Genomic DNA, 22,356 nt, shown 5'->3' with positions numbered 1-22,356 from the left:
AGCGGGCAGGGAAGTGGACCCGAGTCCATGATCGGATCAGCCATGATCTTATTGAATGGTGGAGCAGGCTCGAGGGACCGTATGGCCTACTCCTGCTCCTATTTCTTATGTTCTTATGTTCTAATCAGCTATTCTTGGTGTACGAGTTTCGACAGTGAATGTCAGTAGGGGGCATTGATCCTGTCTTTACCCAACATCCACACACAAACGCATGCACTCTCCAGCGCAGAGTTCAGAAGCCAAAGCTCCCATTAATTTCCACCCTTCCCTTTCCCTTACCCTAACCTAGCCTTTAACCAATTGCAGTCTCTTGGCTCTGCCTCCATCCGACACAGAGCAGGGATAAATCCCGAAACTCTCCCGCTGCACACAGCTCAGTGTCACAGCCGGCGGTGATGTCATCCCTAGCAGGTTTTAAACAAATTAACCAAATCAAGAGAAACAAATTGGAACCTGGAAAAACATCTATTGTTACAAATCTTCCTGTTGCCCTGTTTTTTTGAGTTAATATTTATCATTGTAAATTCCTGTGCCAACATTTCCCATTCAATTTTGCCGTGTCACCGGGTGGCTTTGTGGTCAGGGATTCGGTCTCCCAATTCTCTCGCCGCCTCGATTAAAAAATGCAAATTCAGTCCGAGTGCAGGCAATGCCACAGGCAGTTCATTAAAATTACATTAATAATTTTAGAACATGCTGGAGCAGGCGTGAATAATTCAGTTACAGATTCTGATGCAATGTCATGCGATGGAATGCAATCTTATAATGGAAAAGTGCCCGTACCTTACAATGACCTTTGGTATGAAACTAGCCCGAATAACAACTTAAATGTCTTTGAACTTTTAAAACCCATGTATAAATATAAAGTTTTCTTTGGAGCAGTGAAGTGCCGGGGCATGAGTGGTCCTACTGGCTCCTGGCAGGCTTCAACTCTCCTGACACCCACATGTTCGAAAAGGCAATAGAGTTTACATGGCAGGCTGAGACCTGCAATTAATCAATATTACACGGATTATACTGCATCCACTGGAAGTGGGCGAGTCTGCAATGTCACCTTGTCCCGTTGCTGCCTCGTCTTCTGCTTATAATCCACAATTGATTTGGTAACAATGGTCAATAGCCAATATTGAGGTATAACATGTAGCATCAGGTGCTGCTGGAGTCATCAGGAAGCAGGTGTGACCAGTTCAGTTACAGAGGCTGATGCAATGCCAAGCAGTAGAATGCAATCTTAGATTGTTAGATGCAACACCTGCCCTTTGACCTCCTCTCTTCCCACCATCCACAGCCCCAAACACTCCTTCCATGTGAAACAGCGATTTACTTATATATAGAATCATTATAGATGGTGACAGTGCAGAAGGAGGCCATTCAGCCCGTGCCGGCTCTCTGCAAGAGCACTTCAGCCAGTCCCACTCCCCACCCTTTCCCTGGAGCCCTGCAATTGTTTTTCCTTCAGGTACTTATCCAATTCCCTTTTGAAAGCCACAATGGAGGCAGACTCCACCACACTTTCAGGCAGCGCATTCCAGATCCTAACCAGTCGCTGCATAAAAATGTTTTTCCTCGTGTCGCCTTTGGTTCTTTTGCCAATCACCTTAAATCTGTGTCCTCTGGTTCTCGACCCTTCCGCCAATGGGAACAGTTTCTCTCTATCTACTTTGTCTAGACCCCCTCATGATTTTGAACACCTTAATCAATCTCCTCTCAACCTTCTCTGCTCCAAGGAGAACAACCCCAGCTTCTCCAGTCTCTCCACGTAACTGAAGGAGGAACTGAAGGATACCCTTATTAGTCAGGAAATGATGTTTGGGAAATTGATGGGATTGAAGGCCGATAAATCCCCGGGGCCTGATAGTCTGCATCCCAGAGTACTTAAGGAAGTGGCCCTAGAAATAGTGGATGCATTGGTGATCATTTTCCAACAGTCTATCAACTCTGGATCAGTTCCTATGGACTGGAGGGTAGCTAATGTAACACCACATTTTTAAAAAAGGAGGGAGAGAGAAAGCAGGTAATTATAGACCGGTTAGCCTGACATCAGTAGTGGGGAAAATGTTGGAATCAATTATTAAAGATGAAATAGCAGCACATTTGGAAAGCAGTGACAGGATCGGTCCAAGTCAGCATGGATTTATGAAAGGCAAATGTTAGACAAATCTTCTGTAATTTTTTGAGGATGTAACTGGTAGAGTGGACAAGAGAGAACCAGTGGATGTGGTGTATTTGGACTTTCAAAAGGCTTTTGACAAGGTCCCACATAAGAGATTGGTGTGCAAAATTAAAGCACATGGTATTGGGGGTAATATATTGACGTGGATAGAGAACTGGTTGGCAGACAGGAAGCAGAGAGTCGGAATGGCAGGCAGTGACTAGTGGGGTGCCGCAGGGCTCAGTGCTGGAACCACAGCTATTTACAATATACATCAATGATTTAGATGAAGGAATTGAGTGTAATATCTCCAAGGTTGCAGACGACACTAAGCTGGTGGCAGTGTGAGCTGTGAGGAGGACGCTAAGAGGCTACAGGGTGACTTGGACAGGTTAGGTGAGTGGGCAAATGCATGGCAGATGCAGTATAATGTGGATAAATGTGAGGTGGCAAAAACACGAAGGCAGAATATTATCTGAATGGTGGAAGATTAGGAAAAGGGGAGGTGCAACGAGACCTGGGTATCATGGTACATCAGTCACTGAAAGTTGGCATGCAGGTGCAGCAGGCGGTGAAGAAGGCAAAAGGTATGTTGGCCTTCATAGCTAGGGGATTTGAGTATAGGAGAAGGGACGTCTTACTGCAGTTGTACAGGGCCTTGGTGAGGCCTCACCTGGAATATTGTGTTCAGTTTTGGTCTCCTAATCTGAGGAAGGACATTCTTGCTATTGAGGGAGTGCAGCGAAGGTTCACCAGACTGATTCCCGGGATGGCAGGACTGACATATGAGGAGAGACTGGATCGACTGGGCCTGTATTCACTGGAGTTTAGAAGAATGAGAGGGAATCTCATAGAAACATATAAAATTCTGATGGGACGGGACAGGTTAGAAGCAGTGAATATTCCCGATGTTGGGGAAGTCCAGAACCAGGGGTCACAGTCTAAGGATAAGGGGTAAGCCATTTAGGACCGAGACGAGAAGAAACTTCTTCACTCAGAGAATTGTGAACCTGTGGAATTCTCTACCGCAGAGAGTTGTTGATGCCAGTTCGTTAGATATATTCAAGAGGGAGTTAGATATGGCCTTACGGCTAAAGGGATCAAGGGGTATGGAGAGAAAACAGGAAAGGGGTACGGAGGTGAATGATCAGCCATGGTCTTATTGAATGGTGGTGCAGGCTCGAAGAGCTGAATGGCCTACTCCTGCACCTATTTTCTATGTTTCTATGTTTCATCCCCGGAACCATGCTCGAAAATTCTCTACAGCCTCTCGAAGGCCTTCACATCCTTCCTAAAGTGCGGTGACAGAATTGGACACAATATTCCAGTTGGGGCAGGACCAATGTTTTATACAGGTTCATTAGATCTTCCTTGCTTTTGTACTCTTGCCTCTTATTTATGAAGCCCAGAATTCGATAAGCTTTTTAACCACTTTCTCAACCTGCCCTGCCCCCTTCAGTGATTTGTGCACATATACCCCCAGGTCTCTTTGTTCATGCACCCCTTCTTTCAATTTAGTATACTGTATTCGCTGCTCACGATGCAGATTGGGTGACCGCTTTGCGGAACACCTCCGTTCAGTCGGCAAGCGTGACACTGATCTTCCTGTCGCTTGTCATTTTAATTCTCCGGACCAGTCCCACCTCGGCCTCTTGCACTGTTCCAATGAATCTTAACACAAGCTTGAAGAACAGCACCTCAGCTTTCTATTAGGCACTTTACAGCCTTCCGGACTCAACATCGAGGTTTCAACAACTTCAGATCATAACGTCTGCTCCCATTTTTTTTTGGACTGCAGCTATTGAAGATTCTGATATTCCCTTTTACACCTCCTCTCGACCCAACTTTTGTTCCTTTACTTGTCCCATTACCATTCCTTTTTCCCTCGCACCATCATCCCCTTTGTCATTTAATCTCTCCTGCCTTCCACCCCATCACAGACCTTCCCTTCGGTCCTTTCCTCCCCTCACTTTCCCTGCCTCTGTACTTACTTAAAACCGGTTACATCTCTAACTTTTTCTAGTTCTGACGAAAGGTCATCGACCGGAAACATGAATTCAGTTTCTCTCTCCACAGACGCTGCCTGACCTGCAGAGCATTTCCACCATTTTCTGTTCATATTGTAGCACATGTAGGGGATTCACTTATGTGCAATTGCTTCAAAGTTGCAAGCTCATCAGGGACAAGTTAGCAATGGGGAACAATGTTGGTGCTAGGAGATATATATATATTAATGACTTGGACGTGGGTGCACAGGGCATAATTTCAAAATTTGCATATGACACAAAACTTGGAAGTGTAGTGAACAGTGAGGAGGATAGTGATAGACTTCAGGAAGGCAGACAGGCTAGTGGGATGGGTGGACACGGGGCAGATGAAATTTAACGCAGAAAAATGTGAAGTGATACATTTTGGTAGAAAGAATGAGGAGAGGCAATATAAACTACGGATACAATCCTAAAGGAGGTGCATGAACAGAGAGACCTGGGGGTATATGGGCACAAATCATTGAAGGTGGCAGGGCAGGTTGAGAAAGCGGTTAAAAAGCTTACGGGATCCTGGGCTTCATAAATTGAGGCATAGAGTACAAAAGTCTGGAAATGATGATGAACCTGTATAAAACACTGGAGTATTGTGTCCAATTCTGGCCACCACACTTTAGGAAGGATGTGAAGGCCTTAGAGACGGTGCAGAAAAGATTTACAGAATGGTTCCAGGGATGAGGGACTTCAGTTACGTGGAGAGACTGGAGAAGCTGGGGTTGTTCTCCTTGGAGCAGAGAAGGTTGAGGAGATTTGATCGAGGTGTTCAAAATCATGAGGGGTCTGGACATACAAAGAAACATATAGAAAATAGGTGCAGGAGTAGGCCATTCGGCCTTCGAGCCTGCACCACCATTTAATAAGATCATGGCTGATCATTCACCTCAGTATCCCTTTCCTGCTTTCTCTCCATACCACTTGATCCTTTAGCCGTAAGGGCCATATCTAACTCCCTCTTGAATATATCCTATGAACTGGCATCAACAACTCTCTGCGGTAGGGAATTCCACAGGTTAACAACTCTGAGTGAAGAAGTTTCTCCTCATCTCAGTCCTAAATGGCTCACCCCTCATCTTTAGACTGTGACCCCTGGTTCTGGACATCCCCAACATTGGGAACAATCTTCCTGCAGCTAACCTGTCCAGTCCCGTTAGAATTTTATATGTTTCTATGAGATCCCTTCTCATCCTTCTAAACTCCAGTGAATACAGGCCCAGTCGATCCAGTCTCTCCTCATATGTCAGTCCTGCCATCCCAGGAATCAGTCTGGTGAACCTTCGCTGCACTCCCTCAATAGGAAGAACATCCTTCCTCAGATTCGGAGACCAAAACTGAACACAATATTCCAGGTGAGGCCTCATCAAGGCCCTGTACAACTGCAGTAAGACGTCCCTGCTCCTATACTCAAATCCTCTCGCTATGAAGGCCAACATGCCATTTGCCTTCTTCACCGCCTGCTGTACCTGCATGCCAACTTTCAATGACTGATGTACCATGACACCCAGGTCTTGTTGCACCTCCCCTTTTCCTAATCTACCGCCATTCAGATAATATTCTGCCTTCGTGTTTTTACCACCAAAGTGGATAACCTTACATTTATCCACATTATACTGCATCTGCCCTCTCACCTAACCTGTCCAAGTCACCCTGCAGCCTCTTAGCGTCCTCCTCACAGCTCACATCGCCACCCAGCTTAGTGTCATCTGCAAACTTGGGAGATATTACACTCAATTCCTTCATCTAATCATTGATGTATATTGGAAAGAGCTAGGGTCCCAGCACTGAGCCCTGCGGCACCCCACTAGTCACTGCCTGCCATTCTGAAAAGGACCCGTTTATCCCGACTCTCTGTTTCCTGCCTGCCAACCAGTTCTCTATCCACGTCAGTACATTACCCCCAATACCATGTGCTTTAATTTTGCACACCAATCTCTTGTGTGCAACCTTGTCAAAAGCCTTTTGAAAGTCCAAATACACATCCACTGGTTCTCCCTTGTCTACTCTACCAGTTACATCCTCAAAAAATTCTAGAAGATTTGTTAAGCATGATTTCCCTTTCATAAATCCATGCTGACTTGGACCTATCCTCTCACTGCTTTCCAAATGCGCTGCTATTTCATCCTTAATAATTGATTCCAACATTTTCCCCACTACTGATGTCAGACTAACCGGTCTATAATTACCCGCTTTCTCTCTCCCTCCTTTTTTAAAAAGTGGTGTCACATTAGCTACCCTCCAGTCCATAGGAACTGATCCAGAGTCGATAGACTGTTGGAAAATGATCACCAACGCATCCACTATTTCTAGGGCTACTTCCTTAAGTACTCTGGGATGCAGACTATCAGGCCCCAGGGCTTTATCGGCCTTCAATCCCATCAATTTCCCTAACACAATTTCCCGCCTAATTAGGATTTCCTTCAGTTCCTCCTTCTCACTAGACCCTCAGTCCCCTGGTATTTCCAGAAGGTTATTGGTGTCTTCCTTCGTGAAGACAGAACCAAAGCATTTGTTCAACTGGTCTGCCATTTCTTTGTTCCCCATTATAAATTCACCTGAATCTGACGACAAGGGGGTACATTTGTCTTCACTAATCTTATTCTCTTCACATATCTATGGACAGAGTAGATAGATGGTGGGAAGACTTCTGGTTCTCTGGTCATCTGGTTCTCAAACCGGTTCCCATTGGCGGAAGGGTCGAGAACCAAAGGACACAGCTTTAAGGCGATTGGCAAAAGAACCAAAGACAACATAAGAAAACACTTTATACGCAGCGAGTGGTTAGGATCTGGAATGCACTGCCTGAGAGAGTGGTGGAGGCAGACTCAATTGTGGCTTTCAAAGAGGGACTTGGATAAGCATCTGAAGAAAAAAAAAATTGTATGGATACGGGGAAAGGGTGGAGGAGTGGGACTGGCCGAGAGCCGGCATGGGCTCGACGGGCTGAATGGCCTTCCACGCTATGACCATTCTCTGATTCGATCAGCCCACCCACAGACAGAGCAGAAATGGGAGATTACTGCCAATGGCAAACATCAGCTGGTGGTACAAGACAAAGTTCCACCCCAAGGGAGACTCGGGCAGCAAGCCAGCCTGTAAATTAAAATGTACTTGCTGCCAGAGGCAACCATCATTTTTTTTTTGATAAATGTGAGCAGCAGTAGGCCATACGGCCCCTCGAGCAATAAGATCATGGCTGATCATCAATCTCAACTCCACTTTCCTGCCCGATCTCCATATCCCTCGATTCCCCCAGACTCCAAACATCTATCCAGCTCAGCCTTGAATATATTCAGACACTCAGCATCCACAGCCCTCTGGGGCAGAGAATTCCAAAGATTCACCACCCTCTGAGTGAAGAAATTCCTCCTCATCTCAGTCTTAAATGGCCGACCCCTTATCCTGAGACTGTGACCCCTGGTTCTGGACTCTCCAGCCCGGGGAAACATCCTCCCTGCATCTACCCTGTCAATCCCCCTCAGTATCCTGTATGTTTCAATGAGATCACCTCTCATTCTTCTAAACTCCAGAGAGTATCGGCCCATTCTACACAATCTCTCCTCATAGGACAGCCCTCTCATCCCACGAATCAATCTAGTGAACTTTTGTTGCATTGCCTCCAAGGCAAGTATATCCTTCCTTAGATAAGGAGACCAAACCTGTGCACAGTACTCCAGGTGTGGTCTCACCAAGACCCTGTACAATTGTAGCAAGACTTCCTTACTCTTATACTCCAACCCCCTTGCAATAAAGGCCAATACGCCCTTTGCCTTCCTTATGCTTGCTGTACCTGCATGCTCGCTTTGTGTGTTTCTTGCACAAGGACACCCAAATCTCGCAATGCCAACATTTAAAAAATATCTCACCATTTTAAAAAGATTCTGTTTGTCTACTCTTCCTACAAAATGATAACCTCACGTTTCCCTACATTGTACTCATAGAATCACCAAGCAGAGAAGGAGCCCATTGGGCCCATCGAGCCTGTGCCGGTTCTGTGGTCGAGCTATCCAACTCTTTCCCCATCGCCATGTAACTCGTTTCCCTTCAAGTATTTATCCAATTTTTTTTTTGCAAGTAACCACTGAATCTGCTCCCATCGCCCTTTCAGGCAGCGCATTCCAGATCACAACAACTCGCTGCGTTTAAAAAAGATTGCCTCATCTCCCCTCTGGCTCTTTTGCCAATCACATTAAATCTGTCTCCTCTGGTTACCGACTCGTAGAATCATAGAATGACAAGGAGGTCATATGAAGCAAATGGGGTATTAAAGAAAATCATGTGCACCGCACAGTAAGGTATGCTTAACACTGGAAACAGTGGCTGTTTTATTTAGAATTTTAAAAAGGTTCTTTTACAATCAGAATAAGCATCAGAATTGTTTTGTGAAATGGCATTACTGATACTTACTCCTGTTGATGTTCGGCCACAGCCAGTCTGTCTGCATCAGGGTCTGTGGCCAACACAACCTGAGCACCTTCTTTCTCGGCCAACCTGATTGCAAGAACCTAGTAAGAGAGAGCAGGGAAAGGTCACATGAGCTAGAGTCCTATTTACAGTAAGGATTCAATACCGAGTTATGCAATCATCTTTGGCATGCAAATACATTGCAGGCAATGAGAGCAAGAGAGAAAGAGATTAAATTTTAAATCCTACACTGAATCCCATGGACACAGGAGGCTATCGGTGTGAATTAAATAAATTGGAGACTGCAATACAGGTTGAACCTCCCCCTTATCCAGAACCACCCCTCGTCCAGACAATTGCTGGCCTGATCCCGCGATCCACTGCCCCAAGCCAGCCAGCCCCGATATCTCTTTGCTCAGTACCTGTACTATCCAATTTAACATGACCACCCCTCGTCCGGAAAAATCCCTTATCCAGAACAGGCCGAGTCCCAAGGGTTCCGGATAAGAGAGGTTCAATCTGTACAAGCATCAGGAGTCCCCGTATCTCCCGACTCCCCAAAGCCTTTCCACCATCTACAAGGCACAAATCAGGAGTGTGATGGAATATTCTCCACTTGCCTGGATGAGTGCAGCTCCAACTACACTCGAGAAGCTCGACACCATCCAGGACAAAGCAGCCGCTTGATCGGCATCCCATCCACCACCTTCAACAGTCATTCCCTCCACCACTGGCGCACCGTGGCTGCAGTGTGTACCATATACAAGATGCACTGCAGCAACTCGCCAAACCCGCGAACCTCTACCACCTAGAAGGACAAGGGCAGCAGGCGCATGGGAACACCACCAACTCCACGTTCCCCTCCCAGTCACAAACCATCCTGATTTGGAAATATATCGCAGTTCCTTCATCATCGCTGGGTCAAAATCCTGGAACACCCTCCCTAACAGCACTGGGAGCACCTTCACCACACAGACTGTAACGTTTCAGGAAGGCAGTAAATGCTGGCCTTGACATCGACCCAACCGCCTATGAATGATTAAAAGCTCATGTTCACTGGATTAATCGTCCAGTAATTTAACCATTGTGTTATTTAATCAACCTTATTGCATTCTTTGAAGATGTAACAGAAATAGTAGATACGGGCAATGCAATGGAAGCGGTATACATGGACATTTAGAAGGCTTTGGGTAAGGTGACACACCATGACAACAGTCAGGGTATGTGTAGTCAGTGGCCAGGTAGCAGAATGGATTGAAAGATCGCTACAAATTCGAAGAAGATAGGAAGATTTGAGGGACGTTGTAGATGAGCAGAAAGTGGTGTCCCACAGGGGCCCGTGCCGGGACCACTCATATACAGCAATGATTTGGACTCGGGAATTACATAGGTATAGAGTCAGAATTTGCAGATGATACCAAATTGTGGGGTATAGCTAATCATGTGGAGGACTGCAGCAAAATACAGGACGATGGTTCGTTTATCAACACAAAAATAACTGTACTTCAAAAGAAATGCATTGATTGTGATGCACTTCAAGATGTCCTGAGGATGTGATGGGGGGGCTACATAAATGCAAGTTCTTTCCATTCTATTCTATCAAATCAATATTTTAGAACTCACTTGCAGATTTCCCCATTTACCAATCTTACTCTACCCTTTATGCTGACATTCTCTGTTGGGGCTCCATATATTGGAATTCAGAAGAATGAGAGGTGATCTTATCGAAATGTATAAGATTATGAGGGGGCTTTGACAAGGTGGATGCAGAGAGGATGTTTCCACTGATGAGGGAGACTAGAACTAGGGGCATGATCTTAGAATAAGGGGCCACCCATTTAAAACTGAGGTGAGGAGAAATTTCTTTTCTCAGAGGGTCGTAAATCTGTGGAATTTGCTGCCCTAGAGAGCTGTGGAAGCTGGGACAGTGAATAAATTTAAGATAGAAATAGACTGATTCTTAAACGATAAGGGGCTAAGGGGTTATGGGGAGCGGGCAGGGAAGTGGAGCGGAGTCCATGATCAGATCAGCCATGATCGTATTAAATGGCGGAGCAGGCTCGAGGGGCCGTATGGCCTACTCCTGCTCCTATTTCTTATGTTCTTATATTGAACCTTACATCACTTCAAAATAACTTTTGCTCTACATCCCCAAATCAGTAGTGAAACCCAGACTGGGCTGGGTTGTGGCTGCCTCTCGTGGTGGAGTATCCTGTCGACTACTCACAGGTGAAGGAAGAATGGTCACTTGATCAAGTCCCTGGAGGCCGCTGGGCACAGTGCTTTTCAGACTTTCATTACCTGTGCCCTTTGTAAGGATTTCACTCCTTGCCTGTTATTTTCTATTTGCATTGGAATGTTTGCTTCAATTAGAGTAATGGAGATCAAAGAAAATAACTTGCATTTATATAGCGCCCTTCACGACCACCAGACGTCCCAAAGCGATTTACAGCCAATGAAATACTTTTTTTTTTTGAGGTGTAGTCACTGTTGCAATGTCAGAAATGTGGCAGCCAAACTGTGCACAGCAAGCTCCCACAAACAGCATTATGATAAATGACCAGATAATCAGTTTTAATGATATTGGTTGAGGGATAAGTATTGGTCAGGACACCGGGGAGAACTTCCCTACTCCTCTTCGAAATAGTGCTGTGGGATCTTTTACATTCACCCGAGAGAGCAGACAGGGCCTTGGTTTAACATCTCATCCGAAAGACGGATGTGGAGTTGTTGGGGCAGATTGAATAAGAAGCCTGTGTTCCACGACTGTGTGCTTCGTCAAGCAGGGCAACAAGCCAAGGCAACTGCTCCCTGGTCTGTCTGACCTGCGACATTTGGAAAAGGGCTCGGCTGGCATTGGGAAGGGATTGAATTTCTGGTCAAAACTCCATTTGCCAGTCATCACAGCACAGAGGGTTTAATCATTTAGAATCATAGATTTAATCTCAGAATATAATTTAGATGGTCACAGATATGATTAAAACAGAGCACCAAGTGCATTATTCAAGTGATATCATCCCGGAGAGACGGAGAGAGAGAGAGAGAGAGAGAGAGAGACAGACAGAGAGGAGAGCGAGAGACAGACAGAGAGGAGAGGAGAGGAGAGCGAGAGACAGACAGGGAGGAGAGCGAGAGACAGTCAGAGAGACAGAGAGAAATGAGGCTATAAGCCCTCTCACCAGAAACACACACAAAGGTGTTAAAGAAAGACTTGCATTTATATAGCGCCTTTCACGACCACCGGACGTCTCAAAGCCCTTTACAGCCAATGAAGTACTTTTGGAGTGCAGTCACTGTTGTAATGTGGGAAACGTGGCAGCCAATTTGCGCACAGCAAGCTCCCACACACAGCAATGTGATAATGACCTGATAATCTGTTTTTTTATGTTAATCGGCTCTTACACTGCAAATACCACACATGCGCAGAAATTTAAAGGTACCGCCTATTCCAAGAAACAAACAAAGCGCTGCTTACAGTGAACACAATATAAAGTAAAATAGGTGCTCAAACTGCTCATCCTTGATTATGAAACCAAGACTGAAGAAATTTTAACAATTTATTAGATGAGTTGCAGGTTCTCCAGTTTCTACATTTTGCACTCGGAACGAGCATCAAGCACTCCCAAATCGGGTTAAACACAGCCAGATTATAGAATCATACAGCACAGGAGGAGGCTCTGTGAGAGAGCGATCCAATCAGTCCCACTCCCCGCTCTTTCCCCATAGCCCTGTCATTTTTTCTTTTCATCAAATTATCCAATCCCCTTTTTAAAGTTACCATTGAATCTGCTTCCACCGCCCTTTCAGTCACAGCATTCCTCTCTTTCCTGGTTCTTTTGCCAATGATCTTAAATCTGTGTCCTCTGGTTACCGACCCTCCTGTCAGTGGGAAAAGTTTCTCCTCATCTATTACCAAAACGCCTCAATTTTGAACGCCTCGATTAAATCGCCCATTAACCTTCTCTGCTGTGAGGAAAACAACCCCAGCTTCTCCAGTCTCTCCACGTCACTGAAGTCCCTCATCCCTGGAACCATTCCGATAAATCTCATCTGCACGCTTCTCCAAGGCCTTGAAATCCTTCCTAAAAAGTGTACTGATGGGACTGGACAGGTTAGATGCACGAAGAATGTTCCCGATGTTGGGGAAGTCCAGAACCAGGGGACACAGTCTAAGGATAAGGGGTAAGCCATTTAGACCGATATGAGGAGAAACTTCTTCACTCAGAGAATTGTGAACCTGTGGAATTCCCTGCCGCAGAGAGTTGTTGATGCCAGATCGTTAGATATATTCAAGAGGGAGTTAGATGTGGCCCTTACGGCTAAAGGGATCAAGGGGTATGGAGAGAAAGCAGGAAAGGAGGTACTGAGGGAATGAGAGGTCAGAGGGTCTAGTAAGAAGGAGGAACTGAGGGAAATCCTTATTAGTTGGGAAATTGTGTTGGGGAAATTGATGGGATTGAAGGCCGATAAATCCCCAGGGCCTGATGGACTGCATCCCAGAGTACTTAAGGAGGTGGCCTTGGAAATAGCGGATGCATTGATAGTCATTTTCCAACATTCCATTGACTCTGGATCAGTTCCTATCGAGTGGAGGGTAGCCAATGTAACCCCACTTTTTAAAAAGGGAGGGAGAGAGAAAACAGGGAATTATAGACCGGTCAGCCTGACATCGGTAGTGGGTAAAATGATGGAATCAATTATTAAGGATGTCATAGCAGCGCATTTGGAAAGAGGTGACATGATAGGTTCAAGTCAGCATGGATTTGTGAAAGAGAAATCATGCTTGACAAATCTTCTGGAATTTTTTGAGGATGTTTCCAGCAGAGTGGACAAGGGAGAACCAGTTGATGTGGTATATTTGGACTTTCAGAAGGCTTTCGACAAGGTCCCACACAAGAGATTAATGTGCAAAGTTAAAGCACATGGGATTGGGGGTAGTGTGCTGACATGGATTGAGAACTGGTTGTCAGACAGGAAGCAAAGAGTAGGAGTAAATGGGTACTTTTCAGAATGGCAGGCGGTGACTAGTGGGGTACCGCAAGGTTCTGTGCTGGGGCCCCAGCTGTTTACATTGTAGATTAATGATTTGGACGAGGGGATTAAATGTAGTATCTCCAAATTTGCGGATGACACTAAGTTGGGTGGCAGTGTGAGCTGTGAGGAGGATGCTGTGAGGCTGCAGAGCGACTTGGATAGGTTAGGTGAGTGGGCAAATGCATGGCAGATGAAGTATAATGTGGATAAATGTGAGGTTATTCACTTTGGTGGTAAAAATAGAGAGACAGACTATTATCTGAATGGTGACAGATTAGGAAAAGGGGAGGTGCAACGAGACCTGGGTGTCATGGTACATCAGTCATTGAAGGTTGGCATGCAGGTACAGCAGGCGGTTAAGAAAACAAATGGCTTGTTGGCCTTCATAGCGAGGGGATTTGAGTACAGGGGCAGGGAGGTGTTGCTGCAGTTGTACAGGGCCTTGGTGAGGCCACACCTGGAGTATTGTGTACAGTTTTGGTCTCCTAACCTGAGGAAGGACATTCTTGCTATTGAGGGAGTGCAGCGAAGGTTCACTAGACTGATTCCGGGATGGCGGGACTGACTTATCAAGAAAGACTGGATCAACTGGGCTTGTATTCACTGGGGTTCAGAAGAATGAGAGGGGACCTCATAGAAACGTTTAAAATTCTGATGGGTTTAGACAGGTTAGATGCAGGAAGAATGTTCCCAATGTTGGGGAAGTCCAGAACCAGGGGTCACAGTCTAAGGATAAGGGGTAAGCCATTTAGGACCGAGATGAGGAGAAACCTCTTCACCCAGAGAGTGGTGAACCTGTGGAATTCTCTACCAGAGAAAGTTGTTGAGGCCAATTCACTAAATGTATTCAAAAAGGAGTTAGATGTAGTCCTTACTACTAGGGGGATCAAGGGGTATGGAGAGAAAGCTGGAATGGGGTACTGAAGTTGCATGTTCAGCCATGAACTCATTGAATGGCGGTGCAGGCTAGAAGGGCCGAATGGCCTACTCCTGCACCTATTTTCTATGTTTCTATGATTCTTTCAGCCATGATCTTATTGAATAGTGGTGCAGGCTCGAATGGCCTACTCCTGCTGCTATTTTCTATGTTTCTATGCACAGATATGAACATAATATTCCAGCTGAGGCCTAACCTGTGATTTCTAAAGATTTAGCATAACTTCCTTGCTTTTGTACGCCATTCCTCTATTAGTAAGGTCAAGGAACCCTTTTACTTTATTAACAGCTATCTCGACTTGACCTGCCACCTTCAAAGATGATGTACAGTTTGCACTCTACTGCTCTAATGCGACCTTGCTCACCTCTCATAAGAACACAAAAAATAGGAGCTGGAGTCGGCCATTTGGCCACTCGAGCCTGCTCCGCCATTCAATAAGATCACGGCTGATCTGATCTGGACCTCAACTCCACTTCCCTGCCCTCTCCCCATATCCCTCAACTCCCCTATAGTTCAAAAATCTGTCTATCTCCACCTTGAATATATTCAATGACCCAGCCTCCACAACTCTCTGGGGCAGAGAATTCCACAGATTCATAACCCTCTGAGAAAATAAATTCCTTCTCATCAGTTTTAAATGGACGACCCCGTTATTCTGAAACTATGCCGCATCATTCTAAATTCCCCCACGAGGGGAAACATCCTCTCTGCATCTATCCTGTCAGGCCCCCTCAGAATCTTATATGTTTCAATAAGATCACCTCTCATTCTTCTAAACTCCAATGATTATAGGCCCAACCTGCTTTCTTCATAAGACAACCCCTTCATCTCAGGAATCAACCTTGTGAAACAGCAGCCATAAATACGGAGACCAAAACTTTAAGTAGTACTCCAGGTGTGGCCTCACCAATCCCCTGTACAGCTGTAGCAGGACTTCTCTGCTTTTATACTCTATCCCCCTTGCAATAAAGGCCAACATTCCATTTCCTTCCTGATCACTTGCTGTACCTGCATACTGTGTGTTTCATGTACCAGGACCCCCAGGTCCCTCTGTACTGCAGCACTCTGTAGTCTCTCAGAACATGACCAAGAGTTACAACTGTTTATGCTGTGGACTTGCACCCACCATGAACCAAGTTGAAACTACCAAGAGTGGTGTGTGTTTGGTTTGTTTGAAGGCATTTAATTTCTAAAAAGTCTTGCTCCCTCAGCGGTTTCTCCAATATTCCCCTTGCAATTCTTTCTGGGTTTTGGAAACATAGAAAATAGGTGCAGGAGTAGGCCATTCGGCCCTTCGAGCCTACACCACCATTCAATAAGATCATGGCTGATCATGCAACTTCAGTACCCCACTCCTGCTTTCTCTCCATACACCTCGATTCCTTTAGCCATAAGGGCCATAATTTAACTCCCTTTTGAATATATCTAACAAACTGGCCTCAACAACTTTGTGGTAGAGAATTCCACAGGTTCACCACTCTCTGAGTGAAGAAGTTTTTCCTCATCTCAGTCCTAAATGGCTTACCCCTTATCCTTAGACTGTGACCCCTGGACTTCGCCAACATTGGGAACATTCTTCCTGCATCTAACCTGTCCAATCCCGTCAGAATTGTGTGTTTTTCTATGAGATCCCCTCTCATTCTTCTAAACTCCAGTGAATATAAGCCTAGTCGATCCAGTCTTTCTTCATATGTCAGTCCTGCTATCCTGGGAATCAGTCTGGTGAACCTTCGCTGCACTCCCTCAATAGCAAGAATGTCCTTCCTCAGATTAGGAGACCAAAACTGCACACAATATTCAAGATTACTGCAGAAAGCTGCGATCTCAGACCCTGCCGTTAGGTGGCTGGGCAAGGACAAAAAGCTCCTCCAATTTTCCTTCTGCCTTGCATCTTCCTGCAGTGCAGCTCACAGTGAGAACTGAATAGGTTATATGTATTTTAAAAATTCATTCATGGGATGCGAGTGTCGCTGGCAAGGCCAGCATATACTGCCCATCCCTAATTGCCCCTTGAGAAGGTGGTGGTGAGCCGCCTTCTTGAACCGCTGCAGTCCGTGTGGTGAAGGTGCTCCCACAGTGCTGTAAGGGAGAGAGTTCCAGGATTTTGACCCAGCGATGTTGAAGGAATGGCCGATATATTTCCAAGTAGGAATGGTGTGTGACTTGGAGGGGAACGCGGAGGTGGTGGTGTTCCCATGCGCCTGCTGCCTTTGTCCTTCTAGGTGGTAGAGGTCGCGGGTTTGGGAGGTGCTGCCGAAACAGCCTTGGCGAGTTGCTGCAGTGCATCTTGTAGATGGTACACACTGCAGCCACGGTGGTGGAGGGAGTGACTGTTTAAAGTGGTGGTTGGGGTGCCAATCAAGCGGGCTGCTTTGTCCTGGATGGTGTCGAGCTTCTTGACTGTTGTTGGAGCTGCACTCATCCAAGCAAGTGGAGAGTGTTCCATCACACTCGTACCTTATAGATGGTGGAAAGGCTTTGGAGAGTCAGGAGGTGAGACACTCGCCGCAGAATACCCAGCCTCTGACCTGCTCTTGTTGCCACAGTGTTTATGTGGCTGGTCCAGTTAAGTTTCTGGTTAATGGTGACCCCCAGGATGTTGGTGGGTTATGGGGAGCAGGCAGGAAAGTGGAGTTGAGGCCAAGACCACATCAGCCATGATCTTATTGAATGGCGGAGCAGGCTCAAGGGGTTAAAAGACCGAATCCTGCTCTTATTTCTTATGTTCTTAGGATTCGGGTTGTCCTACTCTGCATTCTAAAGCACCATTTGAGGCTGCCCCAAAGTAATGTCCCATTACTTTACAAAAGCAACCACACTCCCTTGGACAAAGGCACTTTACAAGATACAAATTTTCAATATTTTCAACTAAGCCACACTGAAGACACCGGCCATGGTGCCCAAGTGATGCACTGGTTTGGTGCAGGGTAAGCCTGTACCAAATTCACGCTGATCCCTACTTGCATCAACCTTGAACGTTAGCAGCAGGAGCCAGAGGACTGGTTGGCACTGATGACAAACCAGATTTCTTCTCCAGGATAACCTGGGAGCCATTAGAGCATACGGTGGAGAATCACAGACACACCATAGGGCATCAAAGCCGTGCCCATCGGCAACAGCAGATGCAAGCACAATTAGAGTGGTACTTAAAGCCAGAACATGCAGTCACGGTACCATCGTGGTTGTGTACTGAACTAGTAATTCAGAAACCTGGATTAATAAACCAGAGGCACAGAGTTCAAATCCCACCAGGGCAGTTTGAAAATCTGAATTAAATTTTTTTTTAAATCTGGAACTTAAAAAAAAAGAAAGCTGGTATGAGTAAAATGGTCAGTCAGATTGTTAAATTCGGCAGGACTCCATGTCCCTGGCCTTGCCAGGTTCTCCCCCGCTCCCTCTGTAAATGTTGGGGCTTTGTCTCAGTAACGAGGAGCATAACACACTCGTGGTGCAGTTTTGCTGTCCTTTGCTGAATCTAATAGAACACAGTAAAGAAAGATATTCTGATTTCTTGTTTATATTTCATGGAAACTCAGGGTAGGGGTAGAATTTGACTGTGCGACAATGGTAAAAGGGTGAGAGCAAATCGGGAGGATAGTTTTACACCTTTCCCCAATTGTTGTATCCACTGAAGTCAATCGGGAGCGCGAAAGATGCAAAACAGACTGTCAATTTCTAGCACCGGTTTTAACACTAAAGAACACAAGAATTAGGAGTAGGCCATACGGCCCCTCGAGCCTGCTCCACCATTCAATATCATGGCTGATCTTTGACCTCAACTCCACTTTCCCGCCCGATCCCCATATCCCTTAATTTCCTTAGTGTCCAAATATCTATCGATCTCAGCCTTGAATGTACTCAACGACTGAGCCTCCACAGCCCTCTGTGGCAGAGAATTCCAAAGATTCACAACTTTGAGTGAATAAATTTCTCCTCATCTCTGTCATAATTGGCCGACCCCTTAGCCTGAGACTGTGACCCCTGGTTCTAGATTCCCCAGCCCAGGGGGAAACATCCTCTCAGTGTCAATCCCTGTCAAACCTCTTCAGAATCTTGTATGTTTCAATGAGATCACCTCTCATTCTCTAAACTCCAGTGCGTTTAGGCCCAATCTACTCAATCGCTCCTCGTAGGACAACCCTCTCATCCAAGGAATCAATCTGGTGAACCTTCGTTGCACTGCCTCCATCGCACAAATAAGTCAAAGTCTACCCCTAGGTGTACAGGAGTTCAAGGAAACAGTTATTGCCTTAAAATACATGAAAACTTTATTACCAGCACGCATTCTCCCTCCTCCGGATTGGGACATTTGACAGTTGAAAACTCCGGATCAGGATCCTTCTGTTCTGGAACTGGAATGGGTGGAGCAAAGTCAAAGGCCTTGAAAGCGGACTGCACATACTCGTGCCCAACACCATGAAAGGAAGTGTGCACGAACTTGAGTGATGTCTTTCTGTTAAGTTCTCTAAATGGTAGGAAATAAGCACCTCAGTGTCCAACGTTGTGGGGGGGGGGGGGGGTTAACACAGCACGTACATGAGGGAGGGGAAACAGGCTAAACCTTGTTAGAGAGTTAGACAGATATTATTTGCATTCGACAGACTGCACAAGTTAGAGAAACAAATCAGAACTCAGTTTAAAGAAAAAAAACCTTGTACGAGCCACCAGCAGCTAACCACCTCTCCCCAACATTTCAATAAATAAAAAGGGTTTTTATTGACAGATTTCTTTTGGGGGGGGTGGGCGTGTGGGAGGGGGGGGGTGAGGGAAGAGAAGAGGAAATGGGAGAGAAGGAAGGATGAAAATGGAGAACAGATTTAAAAACATAAGAATTAGGAGCAGGAGACGGCTATTCGGCCCCTCGAGCCTGCTCCGCCATTCAATGAGGTCACGGCTGATCTTTGAGCTCAACTCCACTTTCCCGCCCGATACCCATATTCCTCGATTCCCCGAGAGTCCAAAAATCTATCGATCTCAGCCTTGAATATACTCAGTGACTGAGCCTCCACAGCTCTCTGGGGCAGAGAATCCCAAAGATTCACCACCCTCTGAGTGAAGAAATTCCTCCTCATCTCAGTCCTAAATGGCCAACTCCTTATCCTGAGACGGTGACCCCTGGTTCTAGACTCTCCAGCCCGGGGGAAACATCCTCCCTGCATCTACCCTGTCACTCCTCCTCAGAATCTTGAATGTTTCAATGAGATCACCTCTCATTCTTCTAAACTCCAGAGAGTATCGGCCCAAACATACCCAGGTTATTCAATGAACATGGAGAACAATGAACAATTATTGAGACCTAGTTCATGAATGGCTCAAAGAACAATTAGAACAGCAAAAAGGGACCATAGTAACAGAAATGAAAATAATCGTAAAAGCAAAATAAGTTTTAAAAAAAATGTTTAAGATGTGAACCAAAAACCTATGGGTTGGAAGTCACACAAAAACCAGTTGAAGAAAATTAAAATTAGTGTTAGAAGTGATAAGTAGGAACTAGCAGCAAGTGGATCAAAATAAATGGGTTAGCTAGCTATATTTTAAGTGGCTGAGGGGGGTAGAAACATCAAGGAAGCACACAGAGCCGAGGTCTCAGGGTCTATCCTCGCTCGGGCTGTACAGTTAGTTTTGGGGAACTGCAATTGATCGCAGCCTCCGGAGCAAGTGAGGGAGGGAGGGAGATGTGGGAGGGGAGAAAGGTTGGGGTGAATGGGAAAACACCTAGGATTTCTATTCCCCAGCGCTGGAAAGTGGACGTATTGGATGACAACAGGATCAGAATTGGTGCTGATGCCTTTCAAGCTGAAATAGCCCCATCAGCACTCACTGCTTACACTCACACAAAGACTAGTCACCTAGGGACCATGGATGCGCATAGACCTGTCCCCTAGCAAGAGGTGGCACCTATAGAAACATAGAAAATAGGTGCAGGCCATTCGGCCCTTCGAGCCTGCACCACCATTCAATAAGATCATGGCTGATCATTCACCTCAGTACCCCTTTCCTGCTTTCTCTCCATACCCCTTGATCCCTTTAGCCGTAAGGGCCACATCTAACTCCCTTTTGAATACATCTAACGAACTGGCCTCAACAACTTTCTGCGGAAGAGAATTCCACAGGTTCACAATTCTCCGAGTGAAGAAGTTTCTCCTCATCTTGGTCCTAAATGGCTTACCCCTTATCCTTAGACTGTGACCCCTGGTTCTGGACTTCCCCCAACATCGGGAACATTCTTCCTGCATCTAACCTGTCCAATCCTGTCAGAATAAGGGAGACAATAGGAAACAGAAATATCAAGAGAAAGAGCGCGCGAGAGAACAGAAAATGGCAGATCTCCTAATTTAGTTCTTTAAATCACTTCCAGAGTCAAACTAGTCATGTGGGAACAATAGCATAGTGCTAATGTTACTGGACTGGGATTAACAATCCAGAGACCAGAGTTCAAATCCCACTACGGCAGCTGGGGAATTTAAATTCAATTAATTAATAAAAAGCTAGTATCTGTAATAGTTACCATGAAAGTACCGGATTGTCATAAAAACCCATCTGGTTCACGATTGTCCTTTAGGAAAAGTAATCTGCCGTCCTTAACCGGTCTGGCCTATGTTTGACTCCAGACCCACAGCAATGGCACAGCAAACCACCACAAAGATTAGTCACCTGGGCAGCGGTTGAAGGCGGTGGCTCACCACCAAGGGCAATTAGGGATGGGCAATAAATGGTGGCCTTGCCAGTGACGGCCACATCCCGTGAAAGGGAAAGGGAACTTAAAGAAAAAATTGCAGGGATATGGAGGAAGAACGGGGGAATGGGACAAACTGGATTGTTTTTTGAAGGAGCTGGTGCAGACTCAATGGGCCGAATGGCTGCCTCCTGTTGCTGTACTATTTTAACCAAAATAATTCAACAAAGAAGCTTTTCCAAAGGATTTAAATCAGCACAAATGGGGTCACTTAACTAAACGTACCTGATAATTGACAATTAACAGATTTCAACAGTTAAATTCACATCAGTACACTATTTTTAGATCATGGCACAAAGAAAGAGAGAGAAATCTAACCACATTAAAAAGCTGCATTACTGAGGGACCGATTGATTGAAAAAGAGGAAGGATGTAATTAAGATAATTGTTCACTTGTGAGCAAACAAGCAGCATCAGTCCCATGGGTCATGTACAGATAATCAAACTGCCGCACTGATGCTCCTGAAGCGTTGATCTCAAATGAGTTTGTGCGGTCGCAACTCAAAGTGCAGAGCTACAACACAAAACTACAGCAGGGATTGGCGAATAGCGCACACTGAACTTCGGCCAAGTTTCCTCACCCTTTTCAAAGGTTACTGAGGCCAACTTAGCATTCTCGCCTCGGAGTCAGAAGGTTCAAGCCCCACTCCAGAGACTTGAGCACAAAAATCCAGTCTGACACTCCAGTGTAGTGCTGAGGGAGCGCCGCACTGTCGGAGGGGCAGTGTTGAGGGAGCGCCGCACTGTCGGAGGGGCAGTGCTGAGGGAGCGCCGCAGTGTCGGAGGGGCAGTGTTGAGGGAGCGCCGCACTGTCGGAGGGGCAGTGCTGAGGGAGCGCCGCACTGTCGGAGGGGCAGTGCTGAGGGAGCGCCGCACTGTCGGAGGGGCAGTGCTGAGGGAGCGCCGCACTGTCGGAGGGGCAGTGCTGAGGGAGCGCCGCACTGTCGGAGGGGCAGTGCTGAGGGAGCGCCGCACTGTCGGAGGGGCAGTGCTGAGGGAGCGCCGCACTGTCGGAGGGGCAGTGCTGAGGGAGTGCCGCACTGTCGGAGGGGCA

At 46.1% G+C, this 22,356-nt stretch overlaps 1 protein-coding gene across 1 annotated transcript in view; it reads right to left on the bottom strand.

Moving 5' to 3' along the window:
* Positions 1–22,356, bottom strand: part of pgm2l1 (phosphoglucomutase 2-like 1) — a 105,207-nt gene that overhangs the window by 24,563 nt on the left and 58,288 nt on the right. The window contains exons 7-8 of the mRNA XM_070891354.1: positions 18,842–19,031; positions 8,599–8,696 (exon numbers count right to left, since the gene is read on the bottom strand). Coding sequence (XP_070747455.1) covers positions 8,599–8,696; positions 18,842–19,031 — 288 coding nt within the window. The remainder of the gene's footprint in view (positions 1–8,598; positions 8,697–18,841; positions 19,032–22,356) is intronic.

This window comes from Pristiophorus japonicus, chromosome 10, assembly GCF_044704955.1.
Source record: "Pristiophorus japonicus isolate sPriJap1 chromosome 10, sPriJap1.hap1, whole genome shotgun sequence".
NCBI lineage: Eukaryota > Metazoa > Chordata > Chondrichthyes > Pristiophoridae > Pristiophorus > Pristiophorus japonicus.
This window is presented reverse-complemented; position numbering and strand designations above follow the sequence as displayed.